Here is a 22,401-nt window from a genome sequence, read left to right as displayed (position 1 = left end):
TCTCTTCCCTTCTTTCCTTTCTCTTCCCTTCTTTCCTCTCTCTTCCCCTCTTTCTTTTCTCTCCCCTGCTTCACACTCTCGAGGCCAAATATGTCTTTTAGGGGTTGGGTTTCTTTATATATACACACACCTCGTGCACCTTAAAGTGTTTTATAAATGCTAGCTATTATTTTTCATCATCATCATATTGCCATGAGAGGCAGTGGAGTGTGTTGGATAGAGAACTGTCCTCAGAGCCAGGAAGGGCCTGGGTTCAAGTCCCGACTCGGACACATCCTGGCTGGACCTGGGCAAATGACTTAAGGTTTTGGTGCCCACAGGCAGCTCTCCAGGACCCGAATCTGCTAACCAACTGGCATTAGTAGAGGTCATTTCCTTATCTGGACCTAGTAACTCACAGGTCCAGTCTCCATCCCAATGCCTATTGTTAAGGGAAAGAAGTCGATTTTAAAAAGAAGATGCCTGGAAGTACCTGGAAGAGGTGTCCCCACCCAGAGCGGAGGCTCCCTGTTGCTCCTCGGAAACCTTCAGGGATCCCAGGATTGTAGCATTTCGTGGGAGAAACCTGTGGGCGGAGTCATCTAGACTCACATCCTTATTTTACAGAAAAAGAAATTGGGTCCCAGAGAGGGTACTGAGTCATTCCTGGAGATCTGAGCAAAGACCCCAATCAAAGCAACATAAGCCCTGCCCTCAGGGAGCTCCCATTCTGATGGGGCAGACAACATGCAAGCAGCGATGTACGAACAAGATATGTACAGGACAAAGTGGTGCAGCGGCTGCTGTCTGCCTGGCCCTGCCCGCAAGGCTGAGTGACGGTTGTGTTCCCCGTGTCTTCCATCCAACACTACTCCCCGTTATCCCTCATCATGTGCCTTCCCCAGTGCCCATCTGTCTTATGGGATATGTGTTACCCAGCTCATTCATTCATTCAACAAATGTGTGAAGGTCCTCCCAGTACAGTGAGTTTTCTCCTGGGCACTGGGACAGATGATGCCCCAAAGCCCAGCCCTCGCTGTCCTGGAGCTCACAGCCCGGTAGCCCCAAATCCAGGTAGATCTCTGCCTGGAAAGTGCCCTGAAGGCCACTCAATGTCCAAATGGAGGGGCTGGGCTACTCTTGGTGATTCTCATCCTGAAAACCCTCTTAGCTTCCAAGGTCAGAGCAGGTGAGTAGAAGGGCCCCCCAGGAAAGCAAGAGTGCCCTTAGCTCTTCCCATGCCTCTCTGTCCTTTACTGGTCCCTTGTAGAGTGGTGATGGTCCAACCCATTTCCCATGCTTTGTCTGGCTGTTCTTCAGTCGATGAGCAGTCCTCTAACTTTATTCCAGGTCTTTGCTTCCATGAAAAGGCTGCTCTGAATGTTCCGGGGATGTGGCCCCTTCCTTCCTCGTGTTGGCCTCCTGGGGGCTGCTGAGGCTCAGCGAGGTGAGACCTGCCTGACACCCCCCAGCTAGTAAGTGATGGAGCCAGGGCTAGAAGCCACTCCTTAGTCCAAGAACCAGCCCTGGTTCTGCCACTAGCCATGTGGCCTTGAGCAGGTCACATTTGCATCTCTGGGACTCAGTTTCTTCATCCGTAAAGCAGACATAATAGTAAAGCACCTGCCCTTCCTGCCTGACAAGGTTGTTGCAAAGGTTGCAAAACCCCATAATGATTTTGAGAGGCTCTGCCTCTAGGGGCTGCCTGGGGTGCCAGATGGAGCATGGCCATCAACTGGTTCTGACCCTGGTCCTGGTGCTTTTCAGCACTCTGTGTGGCTGTGGGTGTATCCTGTCACTTGGCTGAGGCTCAATCCACTCGCTAACATTTGCCTACAGAGCTCTTGGTGGGCTTCTTTCTGCCACCCCCTGACAGATTGCTGTGATCTGACTGATTCACAGGAGTCCTGGCGTGGGGCTGGGGGCAACCGTGTGTATGTTGTGTCTTCCATTTGCTCGGCCCTCTGCACTAGATGCTAGGGCCTCTGCCCACCTGGGAATATGCCCTGAGTGGCCTCCTTCCTAATGGGAAGGATGGATGTTGTGTGTACTTGTGGGGGTTTCTGTTAGATGGGAAAGTTAAACAGTGAGCTTCATTTTAGCTCCTGTTTATAGGAATGAGCCCATAGGAGAGGTATGTCAAGTATCACGCCAGGAACCTGCCCTGTCCTTTGATCCTTCTCTCTCTGCATTTCTAATGCTGATAAATCCTTCCAAGATTAGCCCAGTAGAGTGCCCAGAATAACAGCTTAATAAATATTTGTTCTTCTGAATATGTCTAATTTGTAGTGGCATGGAAAGAATGGTTCATGGGGTGAAGTTTGTCAGAGGCTAATGACAGAGTCACAATGATAGGGCAGTGTAACCCAATGGCCAGAGCAGTTGGCACAGGGAAGACCTGAGTTGGAGTAGACCACACTGCTGGGTTCTCTGCTTGAGAGGGGCTGGATTGCTGAATCATCCACATTTTTCCTGATCCCTTGTTTGGTCTAAGGAATGCAGACCCCAGTCTCTAATCATTATGTCCCTCCGGGCCACTCTCTTCCACAGTCTGTCTGCAGTGTGGGGAGTATTTCTCTGATTTCCATCCTTTTCCATCACCTCTCCTGCATTGTCTTCCCTTGAGTACAACTCAGCCTTCCTCTCTTTCTGTGAAATTGGGTGGCTTCTCACTAGTCTCTTTGACCTTTTCCTAGGGTGACATTGCCCCTGCCCGCCCTGCAGTCTTCCTGCTTGGCTAACAGGCCCACCTGTTTTGGCGAGGTCCTCATTTCAGTTTTCTTTCTTTTTCCTCTGACAGATGCATGCTCTGGGGTGAAGATCTGTGTGTGCTGGTCAGCGCCAAGCGGAAGTTGGGATGATGTGTACAGTCTAACTTCCTGTCTGTCCTGCATGCCTGGGACTGCAGCTGTAACACTAGTGGGGAAAGGAAAGAACCCGCTGCTTCAGGGCGTCCCTGTTGTCTGAGCATGGAGCAGCAAGGCCTGGGACAGAAGGGGGAGGGCAGAGCGAGCAAACAATGCCAGTAAGGGACTTTCTACTCTCTCCTTCCTTTGTGGGGTGGGGGTGGGAAGACATGGGTAGCTGGGGCTCCAGACATGGGCAGCTGGGGCCCCAGATGTGGGCAGCTGGGGCTCCAGATGTGGGCTGCAAGGAAGGGTTAGTAGATGGCTCTTCCCATTCTCAAGATGGTTGAGCAGATGTAGAACGGAGCCTCAGTGGACGCAGTGCTACCAACGTGTGTGGTGTAGTTAAGCCGAGTACAGGGTCTCACGTTTTAGGCTTTTGATCTCATCCCAATTCAAGCTTGTGGATCACATGATGGACTTGAAAATGAAGGAGAACTGGAACATATGTTGTTGTTTTGGCTTCTCCGCCACAGGCTCACAGCAGAAGTGAGAAGAATATGGACCTTGTAGGCTGCTTGCATTCTTGCTTTTTGTCATTGTGGTTAGAACGTCCTCGAATTCGTTCAGAGGTGCTGTACAGGCTTGTATGGTTCCATGCTGGAGTAGCTTGTTGCTGTTTAGAAGAGTAGTCAAATCTGATTCTGATCAAAGGTGGACTAGAATGGGAAGAGTTGCCCATGAGCCTTGGCTGGATCTCCTGGTACAGCTTCTGGGAGGAATCCTCAAATGTGAGAGCTGGAAATGTACTTGCATGGCAGAAGGGGAGTCAGGGGTGGCAAAGGTCAGAGAGAGCAGGAGCGGGTCACGGCAGATGCTCAGGATATGGTTGGTGACCTGAGCTATACCGGAAGGCTTGGTCAACTGACTGACTCTTCAAGGAGACAATTAGAAGGAATGAGAAACTTCTTGGAATGCTGAAAAACATGTTTCAGCTCCTCTTTCTCCTTCTTCTGGTTTGTTTCTTATGCTTCAGCATGGCTCCACTTTCTGCAGCCAAGGACATCAACGACTTGTCCTTCTGGGCTTCTGGATCTGTTCTGGAATTGGTCCACCTCTGGAATATATTTGGTCTCTGAAATAGTCCAGGGTTTTCCAGACCTTGGATTTTCCTTGTAGATATTCTAAAGCTTCCTTTATAGACAAGGTCGCTCCTTTGGCCTGTGGGGTTGTCTGGGAATTATCTCGGAGATGAAGATTGCCCTTGACCTGAACACTTACTACATGTGAGACCTTGGCATTGACCCTCTTCCCTTCTCTGGGCTTCTGTATACTCATTTATAAAATGAGGGGTGGGACTAGGTGGCCTCTCAGGTCCTTGTCAACTCTAAGTGTGATCCTATGACATTAGAATTCCAGAGCCTCTCCTGAGAGACCACTTCCCTCTGCATTTTTTATTTCTTCTTCTAGAATTGATTTTTAATAGGGTCTGAAGATCTCCATCCATTGTTGCCCATCCCATTAAAGTGGCTAGAACCATTGTCACCAAGGAGAACTGAGAATATCTTTCTGAAAGAAGGAGTGGTGTGGGAATAAGTCTGAAAGCCAGATATACTGGAGGCCCTCTGGCCATGCATTTTCTGGGTGCAGTGACTCATCAAGGGGAGAGGGAATGGGTTTTGGGGTCTGCCTTAGTGCTTAGATGGCTTCCACAAGGGAGCTCTCAGAGCCTTGGTGGAGTCTGACCAACTGAAACAGTCATGTTGAGTCAGACTGTCAAAGTGGATGAGGGTTTAGGCTGCCAATGTCTTAAGCCCTTTGGGGAAAATGTCAGCTTGACTGCTTTGTCCTATTTGAGGGATTGAATTTTTCTGGAATTTCTGCCTAAATTTTTAACTCAAAAGTTTGGAAATAATTCTACCTTGGAAAAAAATTGATATTAGGAAAAATAAAAATGGAGTACATTTCCTTAACAAATTTCCTTTCTACCTCCCTGAGAAGATGGCGGGTAGCCAGTGGAAGCTCCTTTAGTACCTTCCCTGATTCCTTAAGGCTTCTCAGCATCCTTAGCCCTCTCTTTCTTCTTTCCGTGTGCCCTTGACCCCAGTCCTTCCCACTTCCTTGAATACCTCGCCCCTGAACTATCTGCTGGTCTTCAGGCTATTCTCTCCCTTGCCACAGGCTCCTTTGCATCTGGCTACAGATGTGCTCAGATCTTCCCAGGTGAGGGGGAAAGACCTCCCTTAGGACATCTGGTGGTGCCATCCACCCCCACTGCTTCACTGTCAAATTCTTGAAAAAGCTGGCTATATCTGCTTCCCCCATTCCCTCACTCCCCACTGTCTTCACCCTTCCAATATGGTGTCTCTCTACATGATTCTGCTGAGTCTCTCCTTTCTTGGGACCAAAGCCTACCATGTTTTTAGGCCTCCTCCACTGACCTCTTTGCAGCATTAGATACTTTTTCCTATGTCTTCCCATGTCTAGTCTCTCTTCCTTTGGATTCAGCAGGGGAGCTCTCATGGTTCTCCCTGTACCTCTCTAAGCACTCAGACTGACTCCTGGTCCTTTTCCTGGTCTCCTAATAGGGATGTTATGGATGTTCCCTAAGGGTCTGGCCTTGGCTCACTTTTTTTTTCATATCTTGTCATTTTGTAATTTTATTCATGCCGGCAGCTTCAGCTACCTTCATTCAGATACCTCTTAGATCTCCATCTTTAGTCTTACATATCCTTCTGAGTGTCGGGCCTGCATTTACTGTGTTTTTGAGGTTTTTTAAAATAAAATTTTGTTGAAATCTTTTGAATTTATATCACCTGGATTTTCCCCTGTATCCCATCCCTTCCCTTTCCCAGAGAGCAAGCCCATATAATCTTCCAGAGAACCAGCCTTTATGACAAAAGACTTTCTTAAAAACCCATATCATTTCATTAAATATTTCCCAATTATATGTAAAAAAAAATTTAACAATCATTTTAAAAAAAACTTTGAATTCCAAATTCTTTCTTTCACTCCTGCCTCTCCCCCCCCTTGAGGAGACTGAGAATTTTTATTTTTTTAATTTATTTTTTGCTTTTTAGAGGGCAATTGGGGTTAAGTGACTTGCCCAAGGTCACACTGCTGGTTTTTGTGTTAAGTGTCTGAGGCTGGATTTGAACTCAGGTCCTCCTGACTCCAGGGCTGGTGCTCTATTCACTGCACCACCTAGCCGCCCCGACAGAGAATTTTTAAAAGGAAAAATTCAGTGAAAAACTGACCAACACGTTGAAAAAATAGGAGATTACATGCAGTTTTCCATAGCAAAGGAGATGGGGACAATGTCTTCCCCTATCTCTCTTCTCTAACGGTGTCTTCTAATAGTTATTCAGTGCTACCGACACACGTGGTGTAGTTAAGCCAAACAGGGGCCTCACATTCTGTGCTTTCTCCCACCTCAGTCTGAGGCTGTGGACGGCACCATGGACTTTGAACTATAGAAGAATTGGAACACGTGAGAATAGAACAAATCACTCTCCATCCATAGCTCAGGACGTGAGAGTGTGGTCCCTGTGAGCCACTGCAGTCACATTTTGACGGGAGAATCATAGTTAGAGTCAACAGCTTCATTCACAGGTCCGACCAAGTTTGTTCTCAGTAATTTCGCAGTATTGTGTTGCAAACAGTCACATTGGTGGCTGTTACTCTTTCTATTTACTTTGTTGCAGTGCTTGGTACTGTTTTCCTGACTCTCCTCCCTTTCCGTGCCTCAGTTCAGGTGGGTCTTTTCATGCTTCTCAGTGCTCCTCAGCATCACCTTTCACAGCCCTTACTTTCTTCAGCCCCTCTTCAGTGGCTGGGCATCTGCTTCATTCCTAGTTCTTTAGTACAACAACATGGGCTGCTAGAAATATTTTGCTCCATTTTCACCACCTTCTTTTTAAAGATTTGATGGATGTATTTGGTTTCAACCCAGCAGACGCTTCTCCGTAAACACCCAAACCCACTCCCTGTGAAATCTGTTCCCTGAAAACAGTTCTGCACAACTGCCTGAGAGCGTGATTGGGACAGACGGTGCCCGGGCCACTCTCTGCTTGTGTTCATTGATCCTTACCGAAAGGATCTTTTAGCTGCTGGCATGACAGCAGCTCAGATCCTGGTATGTGATGTGAGCCAGGCTTCCTTGCCTCTCGGGGTTCGCTGTTGTGATCACCACAGTCTGGGGATGACTTGTTCCCCTCCCCTCCTCTCCTCTGTTCCTCTCCACTCCCCTCCCCCCGCCTCTCCCCTCTCCTCTCCTCTCACAACCCTCTGTGTTATTTCATTTCCCTCCCCCCCTCCCCCCTTCCCTCCCTTGCTCTCCCCTCCCCTCCCCCTCCTCTCCATGCTTACAACACTGTGTCATTTCATTTCATTCCTGTGTCTTCCTTTAACTCCAGCCCTTTTCCAGCTGTTGGGCACACCATACCTCCAGCTGTTTGTTATGATCATGCATTCCCAAGTTCCTGTGTGCAAGGCTCCACCAATTCCAGATAAACCCTCCCCCTTTCCCACACACCTTTTCCTCCCCTGACATCCTGGTTTCCATCTGTGTCACTGCTATTTTCCTAGTCTCTCACTTGGGGTGACACTTGACCCTTCCATCTCTGGGCTCTTCTTCTCCAGTCAACTTTCAGGCCCTTTGGGTGTGATGCCACTCACCTCCATCCCTTGTGGTCTTCCCAGGGTTATTGTCAGCCTTCAGGGCCTCACTCATGGCCTCCTGGACCACTGGAGGGGCCCCACCCTCCCTTCTCTCCCCCTCCCACCTTCCACATGGTCATGTCTCCTGTTCAGTGATAACTCAGTGTTGTCCCACTGCCTATCAAGTAAAGTTCCATCTATTCGTTTCCCTGTATCCAGGGCCCTTCACCATCTACTGAACATAGTTTCAGGACCTGGGTTCAAATCCCAGCTCTGCCATGTACTACTTGTGTGAACATAGGCCCCAGTTTCTTCCTCAGTAAAAGAAAAAAGCTTGGACTCCCTTTTGTGATCTCTCCCCAGCAAGAGATCTGTGAGCCTCCAGCCCTTGCCTATCTGTATAGTGTTTTCACTGGACTCCTTTACAGTCCAGTCACATGTGATGGCTCTTGGTCCCTCACACACGTCCTGTAATTTCCCACCTTTGCTTTTCCTTCTGTTTTCCTCTTGCTTGGAACCCCCTCCTTTTTCTTCCTTGTCTGCTACATTCCTGCCTGTCTTTGAACGTCCAGTTCAGATGCCGCTGCCTCCAGGAACCCTGTTCTGATCTCCCACAGGTGACGCTCACTGCCTGTCCTGTTTGGGGGGTTTCTAATGCATTTATGTGTAATTGTCTGTTCTGTAATTCTTCGTGTGGCTTCCTCCTCTGCCAGATTGGGAGCTCCACGGAGGGAAGGATTGTGTTCCAGCTAAACCTTGTCTTCCTTCTGCTTGCAGTAATGTGCCCTGCCCATAGAAGAGCCCGAATATGCTTGTGGCCTTGACTCGACGTCCATGACTCGAGAGGATAACTCAGCTCTGTCTTCTGTCTTGTTCATGGGATTTTGCAGAAGAAAGGGAGGGTTGCCCTCAAGCTTCTCTCCTGGGCCCTTTTGCTTTTTCTCTGCAGTATCGAGCTCTGCATGAAACCTTAGGCTGAAAGGCCTAGGTTGGGTGAGACATCTAATCCAACCCTCTCTGTGTTAAACTTGGATCTTGGTCTGGGCCCCCTGACTCCCTTCCCGCTGCCTCTAGTTCATATAGTCAGGTACAAGTGACCCTTATAAAGTAGCAATATTAGGAAGTAAGATTGCAAAGGGGAACGTAGAAGTCACTTATAGGCTGTCCCAAACATTCAGGGACCATAATGGTTACTTGCAAACTGTTTCATAAATTAAAAGCCCCATTCTGAGACTATGTGCTAAATCAGGGGGAGTCAGCAAGCCTTAGTGGAAGGGCCCTCAGTCCTGCTTACTGCCTGAGGTCTCAGATAAGCCCCAGGCATCCATGTCCAGACGGGTAGAACAGTAAACGGTGCTGATGACGGAAATGCGCTAACTCTACCAGAACCCTACGAAATGAGAGCCCAAACTCTGGCCCCCCCTTCCCCTCCCCCAGCTTCTCTGTCCGCTGCAGTCTGTGCTGCCTAAGTGCTCCCATAACTCCCATATGGTTATGGAAGTGACTCTGTGTGTCTCTCTCTGCCCCCTTCTCCCTACCTCTCTGCCTGCCTCCTTCCCCCCACCACCACACTCCTGTCTTTAAGCCGTACAGCTCTTCCCCTGCCCTTGTCTCTGTACTCTCTGGGCCTTACTTGAGTGTGCTTGAAGCTTTACTTCCTGCTTGCCACTGTTGTGGATTTCCTGATAAGTATCCAAACAACCAGATGCCCTGAGCCAGAGGGACGCCTTTGTGGTCCCTTTTCTTTAGTTCATCAATTAATTAGCAATTCACCTTCATTTTACAAGTGGGGAAACTGAGGCGCAGGGAGGGGGAATGCCTTGCCCAAGGCCACACATCAGAAATGGGACAGGTCGTAAACAGGATTTATCATCTTGCCTGTGAACCTGATTTTCCTTCAGTTTTCCCAGTTTCTATTGATGGCTCTATCCCTCTGCTAGTCATTTAGGTTCATGACCCCAGAGACAGATTTCAGTTTTTCCTCTCCCTTGATGGCTGGCCGTTATTCAGCTACTTGGGTGACCAGAAGTGTGTCCCTTCCCTTCTGTAGACCTCAGTATCCCCATTTTCCAAAGGAGGGAGTTGGCCTAGAGCCTTGCTGAGGCCTTTCCTTGGTCCGTCTCCTCACTGTTGACTTCACCCCCTGCTGAGAGTGGGGAGCGTCCTGTAGGAGGAGAGCCAAGAGCTGCCCCCAAGGAGGTGGCAGGGCTGCTGGGCTTGACCCCTTTAGTGGTAACGAGCCTCTCTCGGAGGCTGCTAGCAGTTCATTGGGTTGGGTTCCTTTCCTCCTTGTCTGACACATTTCCTTTTCTCTGCTGTGAGCAGATGTGACCGGTTTTCACACACACCATTGCTCTGGGATTTTATCGATGCCAATGTTCTGTCCAGTGGTGTAGATTGCGGCCCATCCGTGCCGACCCACAGTGAGCTGATTGTTTAAATGTTCAGTGTGAGCATTTGATCCTCAGAAATTGGCAGATGCTACGTATGGGGGCAGTTAGGTAGTGTAGGGGGTGGAACACTAGGCTTGGAAGCAGGAAAACTCATCTTCCTGTTCAGATCTGGCATCAGACCCTCGCTAGCTGTGTGACCCTGGGCAAGTCACTTAACCCCCGTTTGCTTGTTTGCCCATAAAATGAGCCAGAGAACGGAATGGTAAATCACTCCACTGTCTGCCAGAAAACCCCAAATGGGTTCACCGAGAGTTGGCTATGAATAAAACAAGTGAACGGCTCATATCAGGGCTTTATTGTTCTGTTGATTGTTTAGACTTAAGAAAGTGATGGGGAAGATTAGCCTTCCAAGTGTGTCCTGGGCCCATTTCCCCCCTAACACTGAGCAACAGACCCATTGCACAGGCTTCGTAACTTGGCAGCAGGGGGTCTGCCCAGCATGCCGGAGGCCGTTGGGCTGTTACTGAAGAAGCAGGACAGAAATGGGAATGAGCCCCTTTTACTGCAGCCTCGGCTAGCACCCAGAGCCGCCATGTGGCCCTGAGCATCTTCAGGCTGGGCCTCCTGGGTTTTTAGTCTCCCAGAGCTGACTCTTGTTGCTTCAGTAGTCAGAAATCGGACTCTTACAGACGGGGGGAGGTTACCCTGCCTCATAACCATCTGCTGCCTGAGCTGGGAGTAGAAATACTAAGTTTTACTTCCTTGGCCACAAAATGTGGGCTCTTATCAAAGACTCAGGGATTCATAGGCCTTAGGACTGCAGACCCATTGTAGATGGGTAATTCAGGCCAACCCCTTCTTTTTACCAAAGGGGAAACTGAGGCACAGAACAGGTCCAGCAGGTGGCAGATCATTTGGTAGGCCTCACTAACAAGTCTGGATGATTACCTGTGACCATGAAGAACAGTGTCCACAGTTCTGGTTTAGGTCCCCTGCTGGGGGGTTGTAATGGGAGAGGGGAGGCTTTTGGCCTCCTTCAAACCTGAGCTCTTAGATCTGGAACCTGCCGTTGTGGGTGGTTCCAGATGTGTGTATTTGAAATGGGACTTTGAGGTCATTTTACACAGTTTAGCGGGGCGGAGGGGGGGTGTCTTGCCCCTCTACAACCTAGCACCCCTCCAGTTAACAGCACCAACCCCTTCTCCTGTGTTCTTGGTCCTGTCCTTCCAGAACATTCTGTCCTCTCCCAGGCTAGGCCAGATTTAGCTCATGATGGTTCTAAGCTCCTCCCCCCCCCCCCCATCTCTGACTTTCCTCTGCCCTCGCCTGTCTTCCTCCTAGCCTGACCTCCCAGTCCCAGGTCGTGGTTGAAGGCACCACGGGGGTGCAGAGATGGCTGATGTTGGCTGGGATGTTAGCTCTTATCGCCTTGGTAGAGCATGCTGGGAGAATGCCCCGAGATAGCCAGAGTATCCACAGCGGGGCTGCTTTCAGTCTCTGGGGTCCTTGTTCCCCAGTGCTTCCTCAGCCGGGGTTGGAGGGAGACAGACGGAGACAAATGCAGAGAGGAGAAGGAAGAGCGCTTGGTGAGATTGCTTCACTGAGTGGGATTTCCCAGAGGAATCTGGGGGAGGCTGGGAGTGGCCATTTTTCCTGACAGTCTGTTTTGGTTCAGCCGTCAGCTTTCTGGGCCTGGCACTGACTTGGACTCATCACATTTCTCTTCTGCTTCCCCTCCTAGGTGGGCTTCTGAGGCATGGGATGGGCCCAGGCCACCCCCTCACGGCCCCTCTGGAGGAGGCAGGAAGGCCTCTCCCCCGCCTTGCCCCGTCCTTCAGAGAGCCTGCTAGAAGGAGCCTGAAGGAGCCTCTGGGTCTGGGGCCAAGCTGATGCTTCCTGCTGTGTGACCTCAGCCTGGTCACTTTGCCTCTAGATTTTGTTTCCACATTGGGAAAAGGAGGGCATTGAGCCAAATGACCATCTCTAAATAGATGGTGCTCTGGCCAGAGGCTGACGGACAGGGTGTCCCGACCAGATTAGGAGCTAGACAAGCATCTCCGTGCTCCAGGCTCTGTCTCTGAGTGCTTTTCTGGTCTGAGAAAGGGCCCACCAAGGCTAGGAACCACCGCCTTCCATGACCCCCCCCCCACATGTGTGTACATGCATGCACTCATGTGTGCACGCGCTTTGCCATGTCCAGTTTTGTCTCCTACAAAGATGAAAATGCTTCCTGCCCTGTATAGAAGGCCCCCAAAGCCTGCTTCCAGCCCTGCTGGCTATGCACTGAAATGAGTAAGCTCTGGCCTGGCCTGGCCCTTCCCGGATGGTCTTTTTTTGTGTGAGCTGCGGGGGCCAAACTGGGCCTGGGAGAGAGTAACGGTAATTATGTAATAGTAGTGCACATTTACGCAGGGCCTGGAGGTTTGTGAAATGCTTTACAAATATTGTCTCAGTTGATTTTCATAACAACCCTTGGGGGAAGGTTCTGTTAGCCCCCTTTTACAGATGAGGAAACTGAGGCTGGCCGAGGCTAAGTGACCTGCCTAGGGTCACACAGTCAGTGTCTGAAGCTGAATTTGACCTCAGGCCCCTGCAGCACTGGCTTCACTCAGATGATCCAGTGGGTGGTGGCATTTGTGTCCCTCCTCCCTTCCCTATCCCCAGTAAGATCTTGAGGCCAGAGGCCATTTTGGTTTGTTCTTGTATTCCAAGCACAGTGCCTGGCACATAGGAGGGACTTAATAAATGCTTGCTGGATTAGATTGGAGGGAGGGAGTGTGTGCCATCTCCTGTGGTCCTCACAACAACCCTGGCAAATAGGTGCTCTCCCCATTTTATAGTTGAGGAAACTGAGGCTGACAGAAGTTCAGTGACAAGGGTGAGAACATTAAGGCCACTGAATCCCCCATCTTTGTGACTTTTCAAACCCTCTGGGTAATTTATGCTCAGGGCCTGGAGTTTTCGGAGACTTGGCTATGACATACTTTATGGGAAATAAGAGGAATGTCAGGTAACCCATGCCTATGGACTAGATCCCCCACCCTCCTGCAAGCACACTCCTGCCCTAAGTAACTCGTGTCTGCCTCCTTGGCCCTGGAGGTCTGCCTGGGGAACGGTAATGACTGGTACCATCTTCCTGCATCGTCCTCCCTCTCCCATGCCCCACTGCACTCTGGCCATCTGAAGCCTCAGGAACATTGGCTACCCTGAAGATCGAGGGTGATTGGACCCCAGGGAAGACCTCTAGACACACCCTTGAGTTTCCTCCTTTCTGTGCCAGAAAAGCTTTCAGCTGCTCACAAGACAAGCCTGTGTAGAGAGGGTCCTGCACTGCCCGCTTCCGTGCTGCAGATAGCAGGGAAGTAAGATGGTCCTTGTTAGTACAGGGTAGGGCCCAAGAGAAGGGGCCCATAGCCGCCGCGCACCGTGTACCTGTACTTGTATCTTTCAAGGCAGGAATTCCTGAGACTGTCAAAAACGTGAAATAGCTCAGCTCAGCCGAAGTGGCTTATCTGAATTCTTAGGTCTCATGATTGGACCTTCTGCAGCCACACGTCTGTCTACTTGGAGTCAAAGTATCTGGGTGCGGCTCCGAGCTCCCCTGCCTTGCCAAGTCGCTAGCTTGGTGCACGGCGGAGAGAGCGGACCTGGAGTCAGGAAAGCCTGGCTTCACATCCTCCCTTGGACGTGTGTGCGAACTCAGGCAGATGGTCCCTTGTTTGTAAAACGGGGCGAGTCCCAGCACCTGCTCCTCAGGTCTTCAGGGCACACAGACAATGTGTAGGTGTTTTGTAAACCTCGAAGGCCTTCAGATGCTGTGATAGAAGTGTTATAACAGTCATTTAATTAATGTCCTATTTGCTACAGCAAACAGTGTACAATTATGTAACAGAAAATATATTATTTGCTAATAATTATAGCCTAATCTATTTCTATTATATTATTAACATAATTTAATATATTCTAGTATACTATTAATAGAACCATCAATATATTATAATTTTAATTATAATATTATTATTATCCTAAGGTAGATCACTTTATATGTGTCCTCACAACAACCCTGGGAAATAGGTGCTCTCCCCATTTTATAGTTGAGGAAACTGAGGCTGACAAAAGTTCAGTTACAAGGGTGAGAACACTAAGGCCACTGATTCCCCCATCTGTGACTTTTCAAACCCTCTGGGTAGTTTATGTTCAATATTGGAATGACATGAGACAGTCCTAGGTCATTCATTAGTTAAAAGAAGGCTCATGGAGACCTAGCAGGAGAATGGCTCTCACAAGGGTAAGCATTGAGGATGTCCCTGTTGATTCAGTTGAGCAAACTCCCCTGACTCTGAGTTGCCTTTTGTGGTCTGACAACCAAGCCTCAGAGTGAGCCCCGAGAGCTCTTCATGTTTTTTTTTTCTACTCAATCAACCAGGAAGTGATGTCCACACTCCAAATCTCTGGGCAGATTTGCCTTTTATAAATCAAGTCTTCTGGGCAGTTTCAATCCCTTTTAAGGAAATTTCACACCAACCAGGCCAGTGGACCTCTCTTGATTCGTATTCAGAACTACTGCAGCACTCGTGCTGTATTGCTATGTAAGGAACAGGGCTTTTGGCAATAAGCAGATCATGTTGACATCAGTGTTAAGGATAAAGTGACTCATTAATTCTGAAAGACAGTAGTAAAGAACTATTGGGAGAGAGCTACAGTGTGCGTGACTAGGCTGAGTCACCACGAAGATGGCAGTACGACCTAGGTTAATTCTTAGGCCGAATACAACATTAATCAAAATACTAATGCCAATATTAATGCCAGTTTATAAAACTGGATAAAATGGGAAGGCCTGGGAAGGGAGCAAGAAAGCATTTATTAACTGCCTACTATGTTCCAGCATAACACTATCCATACATGCACTTTGCAAATATGAGCTCGTTTGATAATAAAAATAAAAACAATTTATATGTAGAGAAATATGTCAAGAATTTCAAGGATGACTCCCAAAAAGCATAAGGAGAAAGAGAGATTGAAGTTATACAGTAAAGCAGTAATTATTAAAAACTACTTGATAATCAAAATCAGTGAAACTAATTAAGATTACCTAGAACTAACCCAAAGGCAGGCAGTAGCCCACCAAGGCACACTAAGGTTTGACAAATTTAAGAATACAAAGCAATGGAGAATGATTTTTAAATTCCATAAAAACTGATGGGAATTTTGGGTAGGGGTGCGGCCCCCAAATCACATTAAATCTTCATTTTGCCATACACTAAATTCCAGGTGGATCCCTTACCTAAATAGTAAATATAAAAATCCTTCAGGTAAGTCTGTGCCCTCTGCTGGCTCCCATCCCAGTCCACTCATTACTTCGGCCTCTGTTCTGTACCAGTTTGGCCTTGGCTTCCCACAGGGCACACACCCCATGCAGTGAGTGTGATGAAGGCTCTCTTCTCTTCTTCCAGGTCTCTGGGTTCCCATTCAGCACCAGACTCTCTGCCATAGCTCACGCCTGCTCTGAGAGGGCTGGCCTCCTTCCCTGGTTCTATATTTCTGAATGAGATGATTTGTACTACATAGGAGGCATCATTGATAATAGGCAGCAGCAGCTTCAGGCCTTCCCCATGTCTCTCCACACCCTTGAGTTGTTGCCTGTTTACTGATTGGTCTGTGTGGTGACCTGTGATTTTAGAGCCCATGAAGCCACATAGTCCAAGATACTGGTTTCAGCAAAGATGGACTTGGGTACCTGGGGCAGGTAGGCATCATTTAAAGTGGGGACTCTTCACCTTTTTTGTGTGTCCTGGACCTGTTGGCAGTCAGTCTGGTGAAGCCTACAGACCCCTTGTCAGAATCATATTTTAAACGAATAAAGTAAAATACATGGGATTACAGAGGAAAGCAATTATGCTGAAACACAGCGATCAGAGTCCCAGACGCAGCTTAAGAGCCCCTGGTTCAGGTCCATGAGAACCCAGCATTTGAAACACGTCTCCATTGCTTGCCTTTGAGGCCAAGGGAAAGCTTCGCCTTCCTTCCCCTGGCCTGCTCCTGCTCCTGCTCCTTCAGCCTGTCATAGCTCTCTGGTCTCCCCCTTTTCTTCCCCACTCTAAATATCCCTTTTCTTCACCCCAGCTCCTTCAAGGCTCACGCGTTCTCCACCTGACAAAGGTGTATAGAGTAAAGCTCCCAGGGAACCCGGTGCTCCAGAATCAGTCACAGTCAGTGGAACTTCCCCAAGAATGAACCAGGGGCAGGGATGGGGCTCTGGGTCCAAGGGGCGTTTGCTGGTCTGGAGCTTCTGCACCCAGCCCCCGTGACGTCCTCTTCCCGTGGTGTTTATTAAACCAGTCTTCCCCAGGTCAGCCCTTTTCCCTCTGGCCGCGTTCACTGTTCTCAGAAGAGGACAGGTGGGTATTTTTGTAGCTTGGTGAGTTGTCAAATGCAGTTACTAGGGGGCAGGTAGGTGATGAAGGGAATAGAGCACCTGCCCTAGAATCAGGAGAGCCAGGAAAACCCGAGTTCAAATCCTGCCTTAGATACTTGACACTTGTTCATGTTGTGAGCAAATCACTTAACCCCAGTTACCTTGCTCAAAAAAAAAAAATGCAGTCACCAGTCAATAAGTATTTCTCTTGCAGAATTGGAATAACGGACATGGCAGATACATAGTGTTTGTTCGTTTTCCTGGTGATACAAGTTTCCCTTCCCTTAAGTAGCAGATTTATTAAGTGCTGACTGAGTGTTCACAACTGTGCCAAGCATGGTCAGGTCAGGGAGATATAGGATGAGTGAGAGCTGTCACCCTGCCAGTACCCTCAGGGCTGCTTGGAGAAGCTAAGGTGAACACAGTCTGTGAAAAAGAGAATTGGATTTCCTTGATTCATGCACACAGGCAGTCTTTGCCGCACTGTCTCATGCCGCAGTAGGCTCAGGGCCTTCCTGAGCTGTGTTGGCTGATAAGATCTATCAGCCAGCTGCAAGGCATCCAGCCTGGCTGTGCCCTTCCATCCCAGACTTGGCCAGGCCGGGCCTCCTACAGGAAGCAGACCATCCATCCCCATCCCTCCTATCCCATAGAGTATGGACCTCCCTGGCATGTCCTTTGAATCACCAAGGTCACTTCCACATCAGGATATGAGTCATAGTAGACAGTATTGACATGCTAACCCAGATGCTACCGGCTGCAGGGACAGTGGAAGGTCGGGGGACTCAGAGAAGGAAGAATGATCTCATGAAGGAAGTGGCGCTTGAGCTGGGCTCCTTAGAATGGCTGATGTTTATAGTGGTGCTCATCTCACTGGGATGGAGGCAGGCAATGAGCTGAGGATGTCTGCAGCAGTTTGGAGGCCTGACTAATGAGGGATCAGCTTGTGTTTGGGAAGAGAAGGGAGAATCTGATGGGTCTGCTGAAAGACGTGCCCTGATACCACACTGCAGAAGGCACCACAGAAACCAGGCCAAAGAGTGGGGAGTTGATGTGGTCGAAAGTTGAGCTGTTGACAGTTCTTACACACACACACACACACACACACACACACACACACACACACACACACACACACACACACACACACACACACACACACACGAATGCACGCACACACACACACACACTATTCAGATTTTCCTTGACAGATACATGTATTTAGACATATCAAGAGGGGGAAAAAAGAATTCAGAAAAATTAAATTGGAAGATTTTCCATGTGTCTGTAAGATTCAATTGTAGCATCCTTAATCACAAACACAAAGAACTGTATATGGATTTGATTACAGAGGTAGCTACATGATTTGTGTTCCCACTGCCCTTTCTGAGTTTTCTTTCCTTCTCTCTTCCCCCGTGCCCCCCACAAAAAAGACTATTTGTTTAACATTCATTTAAAATTTTTGAGTTCCAAATTTTCTACCTCACCCACTGAGAAGGCAAGCAATATGATATCAATTATACATGTGAAATCATGCAAAACATATTTCCATATTAGTCATGTTGCAAAAAGGTAAAAAAATGAAGTGAAAATTATTTTACACTCAGAATTCATCAGGTCTCTGGAGGTGGGTGGCATTTTCCCTCATGAATCCTTCAGAATTGTCATGGATCATTCTCTTGATCAGGGTAGTTACAGTCTTTCACACTTGATTATTGTTACAATGTTGCTGTTACTGTATACAATGTTCCCCTGGTTCTGCTCATTTCCCTCTGCATCAGTTCCTGTAAGTCTTTGCAGCTTTTTCTGAAATCATCCTGCTTGTCATTTCTTATATCACAATAGTATTCCATCACAATCGCATACCACACCTTGTTCCCCCATTCCCCAGCAGAGGGACATTCCCTTGATTTCCCATTCTTTGCCACGCACAGACGACCTTTTTTATGTTTTTGCCATAGGTTTCTTCCTGTTAGTATGTATAACGTTCTTAGCTTCTGCTTTCTTTACTCTGTCACCTAAAATAAAATCCCATAGTCTCTGAAATTCTTCATGTTTAGTGCTTCTTATGGCCTTGCCATATTCCATTTCACTCATGTGGTATCACTTGTTCAGATAAACACTCTGAATAGTTTGGGCCCTTAATTTATTTTAAGAGTTTTATTCTTTAAAAAAGTGATACTGCTGGGGTGGCTAGCACTGACCCTGGAGTCAGAAGGACCTGAGTTCAAATCCAGCCTCAGACACTTAACACTAGCCATGTGACCTTGGGCAAGTCACTTAACCCCAATTGCCCTGACTTCCCCGCTCCAAAAAGCACAAAGAAAAAAAGTGATGCTGGCTGTATCTTGGTATTTTTTTCTTGTTAAAAGCCTCCTAGGGTAATGGGCCCATTATGGGACCATTGGGTCAAAAGGTATGCAGGTGAGCAGATTTTTGTCACTGTTTTGTTATTCCACATTGTTTTCTGGAAAACTTAAACCAGTACTCAACTCTACCAACATGAGCCATTTTTCTTTAGCCACAATTGCATCAGCATCATCAAATTTGCCGATTTTCTGGGTGTCAGCAAATTGTGTAGAATCTCAAGATTCTTTTAATTTGAATTTCTCTGAATAGAGATTCCAAGAAAAAAAAATACGTAGATAATTCCTATTCCTTTCTTATTGATAAAAATTTTAACCAAGCCAATAAATATAAACACTCAAATAATCTATAGTTTTTGAAAATCATTAAGCAAAAAAGCCCTAAGAGTGTTTCTAACAGTGTCTACAACCAATAAGCTGTTGTAATTCGTTGATTAAAAAACAAAAAACCCCAACTGGTCACTTAGGCTGAAGCTGTGCCATGTGTCCCCTTTGTGTCTTGGGTCGGCCAGCTGTCTCCAGCATCGGCATGCTTCTTCGCCTGGTCTCACTCTCCCCAGTCTTCCTGAGGGTTCTTGGAATCCTCAGCGTTTGTTTTTCCTCAGGACTGCATTTGCTTTTTGGAGAGCTGCCTGTACTTATCATTTTGGCCCTTATCTCTGAAGAAACAGCAAGTGGTCCCCCTGCCCTGATACAACGGAGTCAATTTCTTAAACATTGGCAGACGTTTAGAAGTGTTGGGTGCAAAGATACTTTCTCCACAGTCTGTTTCTCATTCTGGGGGCATTGTTTTTTTGTAGTGCAAAAAAGTTTGATTCTTTTTATATGTTCAGATCTGCTAGTTTTGTCTCAGCATCTCTGGTGAGTCACTGCTGGCTGTGAGTTGGGAGCGATATTACTTCATTGTCCGGGGCTTTTTTTTAATTTGGAATTTTTATTGATAGATTTTAATTTGAGAGCTGTACCTTCCAAATACATCCCTTTCTCCTCATCTCAGGAGACATTCCTTGTGACAAAAACCAAAGGAAGCAACCAGCCTCAGCTGAGTCTAACAATATATTCTGTCCCCATAGGGCCCCCCCCCCCCATCTTCTCAACTTTCCTGTGGGGCTGAGGTTACCATTCTAGTCACATGGCATCCAGTCTCATGTTGTCTTGTGCATTCCTGTTGTGTGGTTGATGTCCTTGTATTTTCCTGGTTCATTTCATTCCTGTTCATTCCTGGTTAATTCCTGTGTTCATTTCACTTTGGATCAAATCTGAGGGGGCATGTACAAGAGTGAGGGTGTGTGCACAGATCTGAGGGGTGTGTGCAGATCTGAAGGTGTATGGGTGTGTGTGGGTACGAATCAAATGGGGTGAGAGTGTGTGTGTGTGTGTGTGTGTGTGTGTGTGTGTGTGCAAATCTGAGGGGTGTGTGTTTGTATGATGAGTAAAGGCCATCAGTTTTGGCAGATGATATTGTTGGTAACCATGAAATAATTGGCATAATCAAGCATGCCCAATCATTTTCTTTCTTTTGTTTTAAGAACCCGAAGGATACTCCCTGTAATGATTGTCTGGGTTCTTGCGTGATGTCCTAAGGGAGCTTGTTTTGGAGTGAGAAAGAAGGGTTCCTTTTCCTTCAGTCAATCAAGCAGCATTCAAGAGATGAGCCAGGCACGGTGTTGAGCACTGGGGATGGAGGGTAGACCACCTTGGCCCTCCAGGAGCACGGGCACCGTCTTTTGAGGGAGGTGCTATGTATATATAGGAGGTCCTCGCAGAGGAGATGGATGGCAGACCCAGAGCAAGGGCACCAGCATATGAAGGGACTGAGAAAGGCCCCTGGGGGTGAGCTGAGGCTCGACAGAAGTCAGGGAGGCTGAGAGGTGGAGGCAGGAGTGGGGAGTGTTCTAGAAGAAATGGAGAGGCCCAGAATGGGCTTCAGAGTGTGTGAGGCAGCGTTGCTGGAGCGTAGAGTGTGTGGAAGAGGGGCGTGTGAGAAGATGAGAAGGCTGGAAATGGTCAGGTTTTAATGCTAGACCAGAGAGTTTCCATTTGACCCTGGAGGAGAGGGGCAGACCTAAACTTTGGCAGCTGAATGGAGATATGGCTTTGAATGAGGCCCAAGATCTCTGGGGGCTCCTCCTTCACCCTTTAGTGATATCTGGTAAAACCTAGAGACTCCTCAGAATAATGTTTTTAAATACACATAGTAAAATACATAGGATTACAGAGGAAAGTAATCATTGAAATACATTTATCAGAAAATTAATGAGCCTCCAGATCCCAGAAGAATCCGGATCTGAAGAAGCTATAAGGGCTGAACCAGGGTAGAGGTCATGTGAATGGAGAGAAGGGAAAGCGTGAGAGAGAAATGACCAAGGCCTGCCACGAGACTGGCTCTGTGGGGTGAGTGTGAGTGAGGGGTCGAGGTTGGCGCCTGGGTGACTGGGGGGATGGTGGTGCCCTCAGCAGTTACAGGGGCATCAGGAAGAGGGGAGGTTTGGGCAGAAAGAGCATGAGTTTGGTGTGGGGCATATTTTAGTTTGAGATGCCCATGGGTCCTTGGGTTCAAGATGTCCAGGAGGCAGTTGGTGATGAGAGACTGCAGGTCAGGAGAGGCTTTACATCTGGGTGAACAGATCTGGGAATCATCTGTTGGAGGAGATAATTGGATCCATGGGGGTCAATGAGATCATAAGTGAAGGAGTCTAGAGGGAGAAGAGAAGAGGACCCAGGCAGAGTCTGACACCCACATGAGTCTGGATGTGGTCTGGATGCAGGAAGTATCCTAGGGGACTGAGAAGGAGCAGCTAGACAGAAGGAGAGAGAACCAGGAGAGAGTAACATGGAAACCTAGAGAGAGGAGAGGAGGATAAATGGCAAGAGGGTGATTGATGATGGCCAAGGGTTGGCAAAAGGGCAAGGAGGAAGAAAGGAAAAACTTCCAAGAAAAAGGATGAGAATTGAGAAAAGGCCACTAGATTTAGTAATTAAGAGGTAATTAAGGGGTGGCCAGGTGGCTCAGTGAGTAAGAGTACCGGCTCCAGTGGCGGGATGACCTGGGATCAAATCCGGGTTCAGATACTCTGCACCACACCCAGAAATAACTGGCCGTGTAACCTTGAGCAAGTTACTTAACCCCAATTGCTTTAAAAAAAAATTAAGAGGTAATTGGTAACTTCTGAGTGAGCAGTTGGAGCTGGATGCTGAGATCAGAAGCCAGATTGTAGAGGATTGAGAGCAACAAGAAAGGAGATGGAAATCCCTTGCCATGGCTGGCTACTCAAGGTGTTTGGTCATGAAAGAGAGAAGAGATGTGGGACAAGAGCCTGCAGGGACGGTTAGATTGAGAGAGGGCTTTTTGAGGCTTGGGAGGGCATGGAGGCATGTGTGGGCAGCAGTCAGGAGTGAGGAGAAACCAGAGGGAGAGTGGGGCCCCTCGGCCAGGCAGGACAGGATGGAATGGGATTGACTTACAGGTGTGTTGAGGTTTGCTTTGATCAGAGAAAGGCCACATCTGGGCTGGGAGCAAGAGATGGAGGGAGATGGTGGCATCTGAGTGATGTGGGAGGGGGGGAAGAGGTGGGAGATGGTGGCATCTGAATGACGTGGGAGGTGGGAGGAAGAGGTGGGAGATGATGGCATCTGAGTGACATGGGGCGAGGAGGAGGAGGAAGAGCAAAGAGAGAGCTCTCAGTGAGTGGCTCTTATTTTTCTTCCTGCAGTATGAGGCGGAGTGCTTCCCAAGTGAGATG

The 22,401-nt window shown here is 48.1% G+C and overlaps 1 protein-coding gene across 3 annotated transcripts in view; it reads left to right on the top strand.

Moving 5' to 3' along the window:
* The window catches only part of RBPMS (RNA binding protein, mRNA processing factor), a 150,089-nt gene that overhangs the window by 32,255 nt on the left and 95,433 nt on the right, over positions 1 to 22,401 (top strand). The window contains exon 1 of one of the 3 annotated variants that reach the window (XM_069104949.1): positions 2,984 to 3,004. The exons of 1 other annotated variant lie outside the window; for it this stretch is intronic. In XM_069104949.1, the coding sequence (XP_068961050.1) occupies positions 2,999 to 3,004 (6 nt within the window). In that variant the 5' untranslated portion in view covers positions 2,984 to 2,998. Of the gene's footprint in view, positions 1 to 2,983; positions 3,005 to 11,301; positions 11,464 to 22,401 lie in introns of those variants that run through there. One more of the 3 variants, XM_069104947.1, reaches the window with a different exon arrangement.

Source organism: Petaurus breviceps, unplaced genomic scaffold, assembly GCF_028583685.1.
Source record: "Petaurus breviceps papuanus isolate PSGF00001 unplaced genomic scaffold, PetGlider_PUasm1.0 689, whole genome shotgun sequence".
Classification (NCBI taxonomy): Eukaryota; Metazoa; Chordata; class Mammalia; order Diprotodontia; family Petauridae; genus Petaurus; species Petaurus breviceps.
Note: the sequence above shows the minus strand (reverse complement) of the source record. Positions and strands in the feature narration are given on the sequence as shown.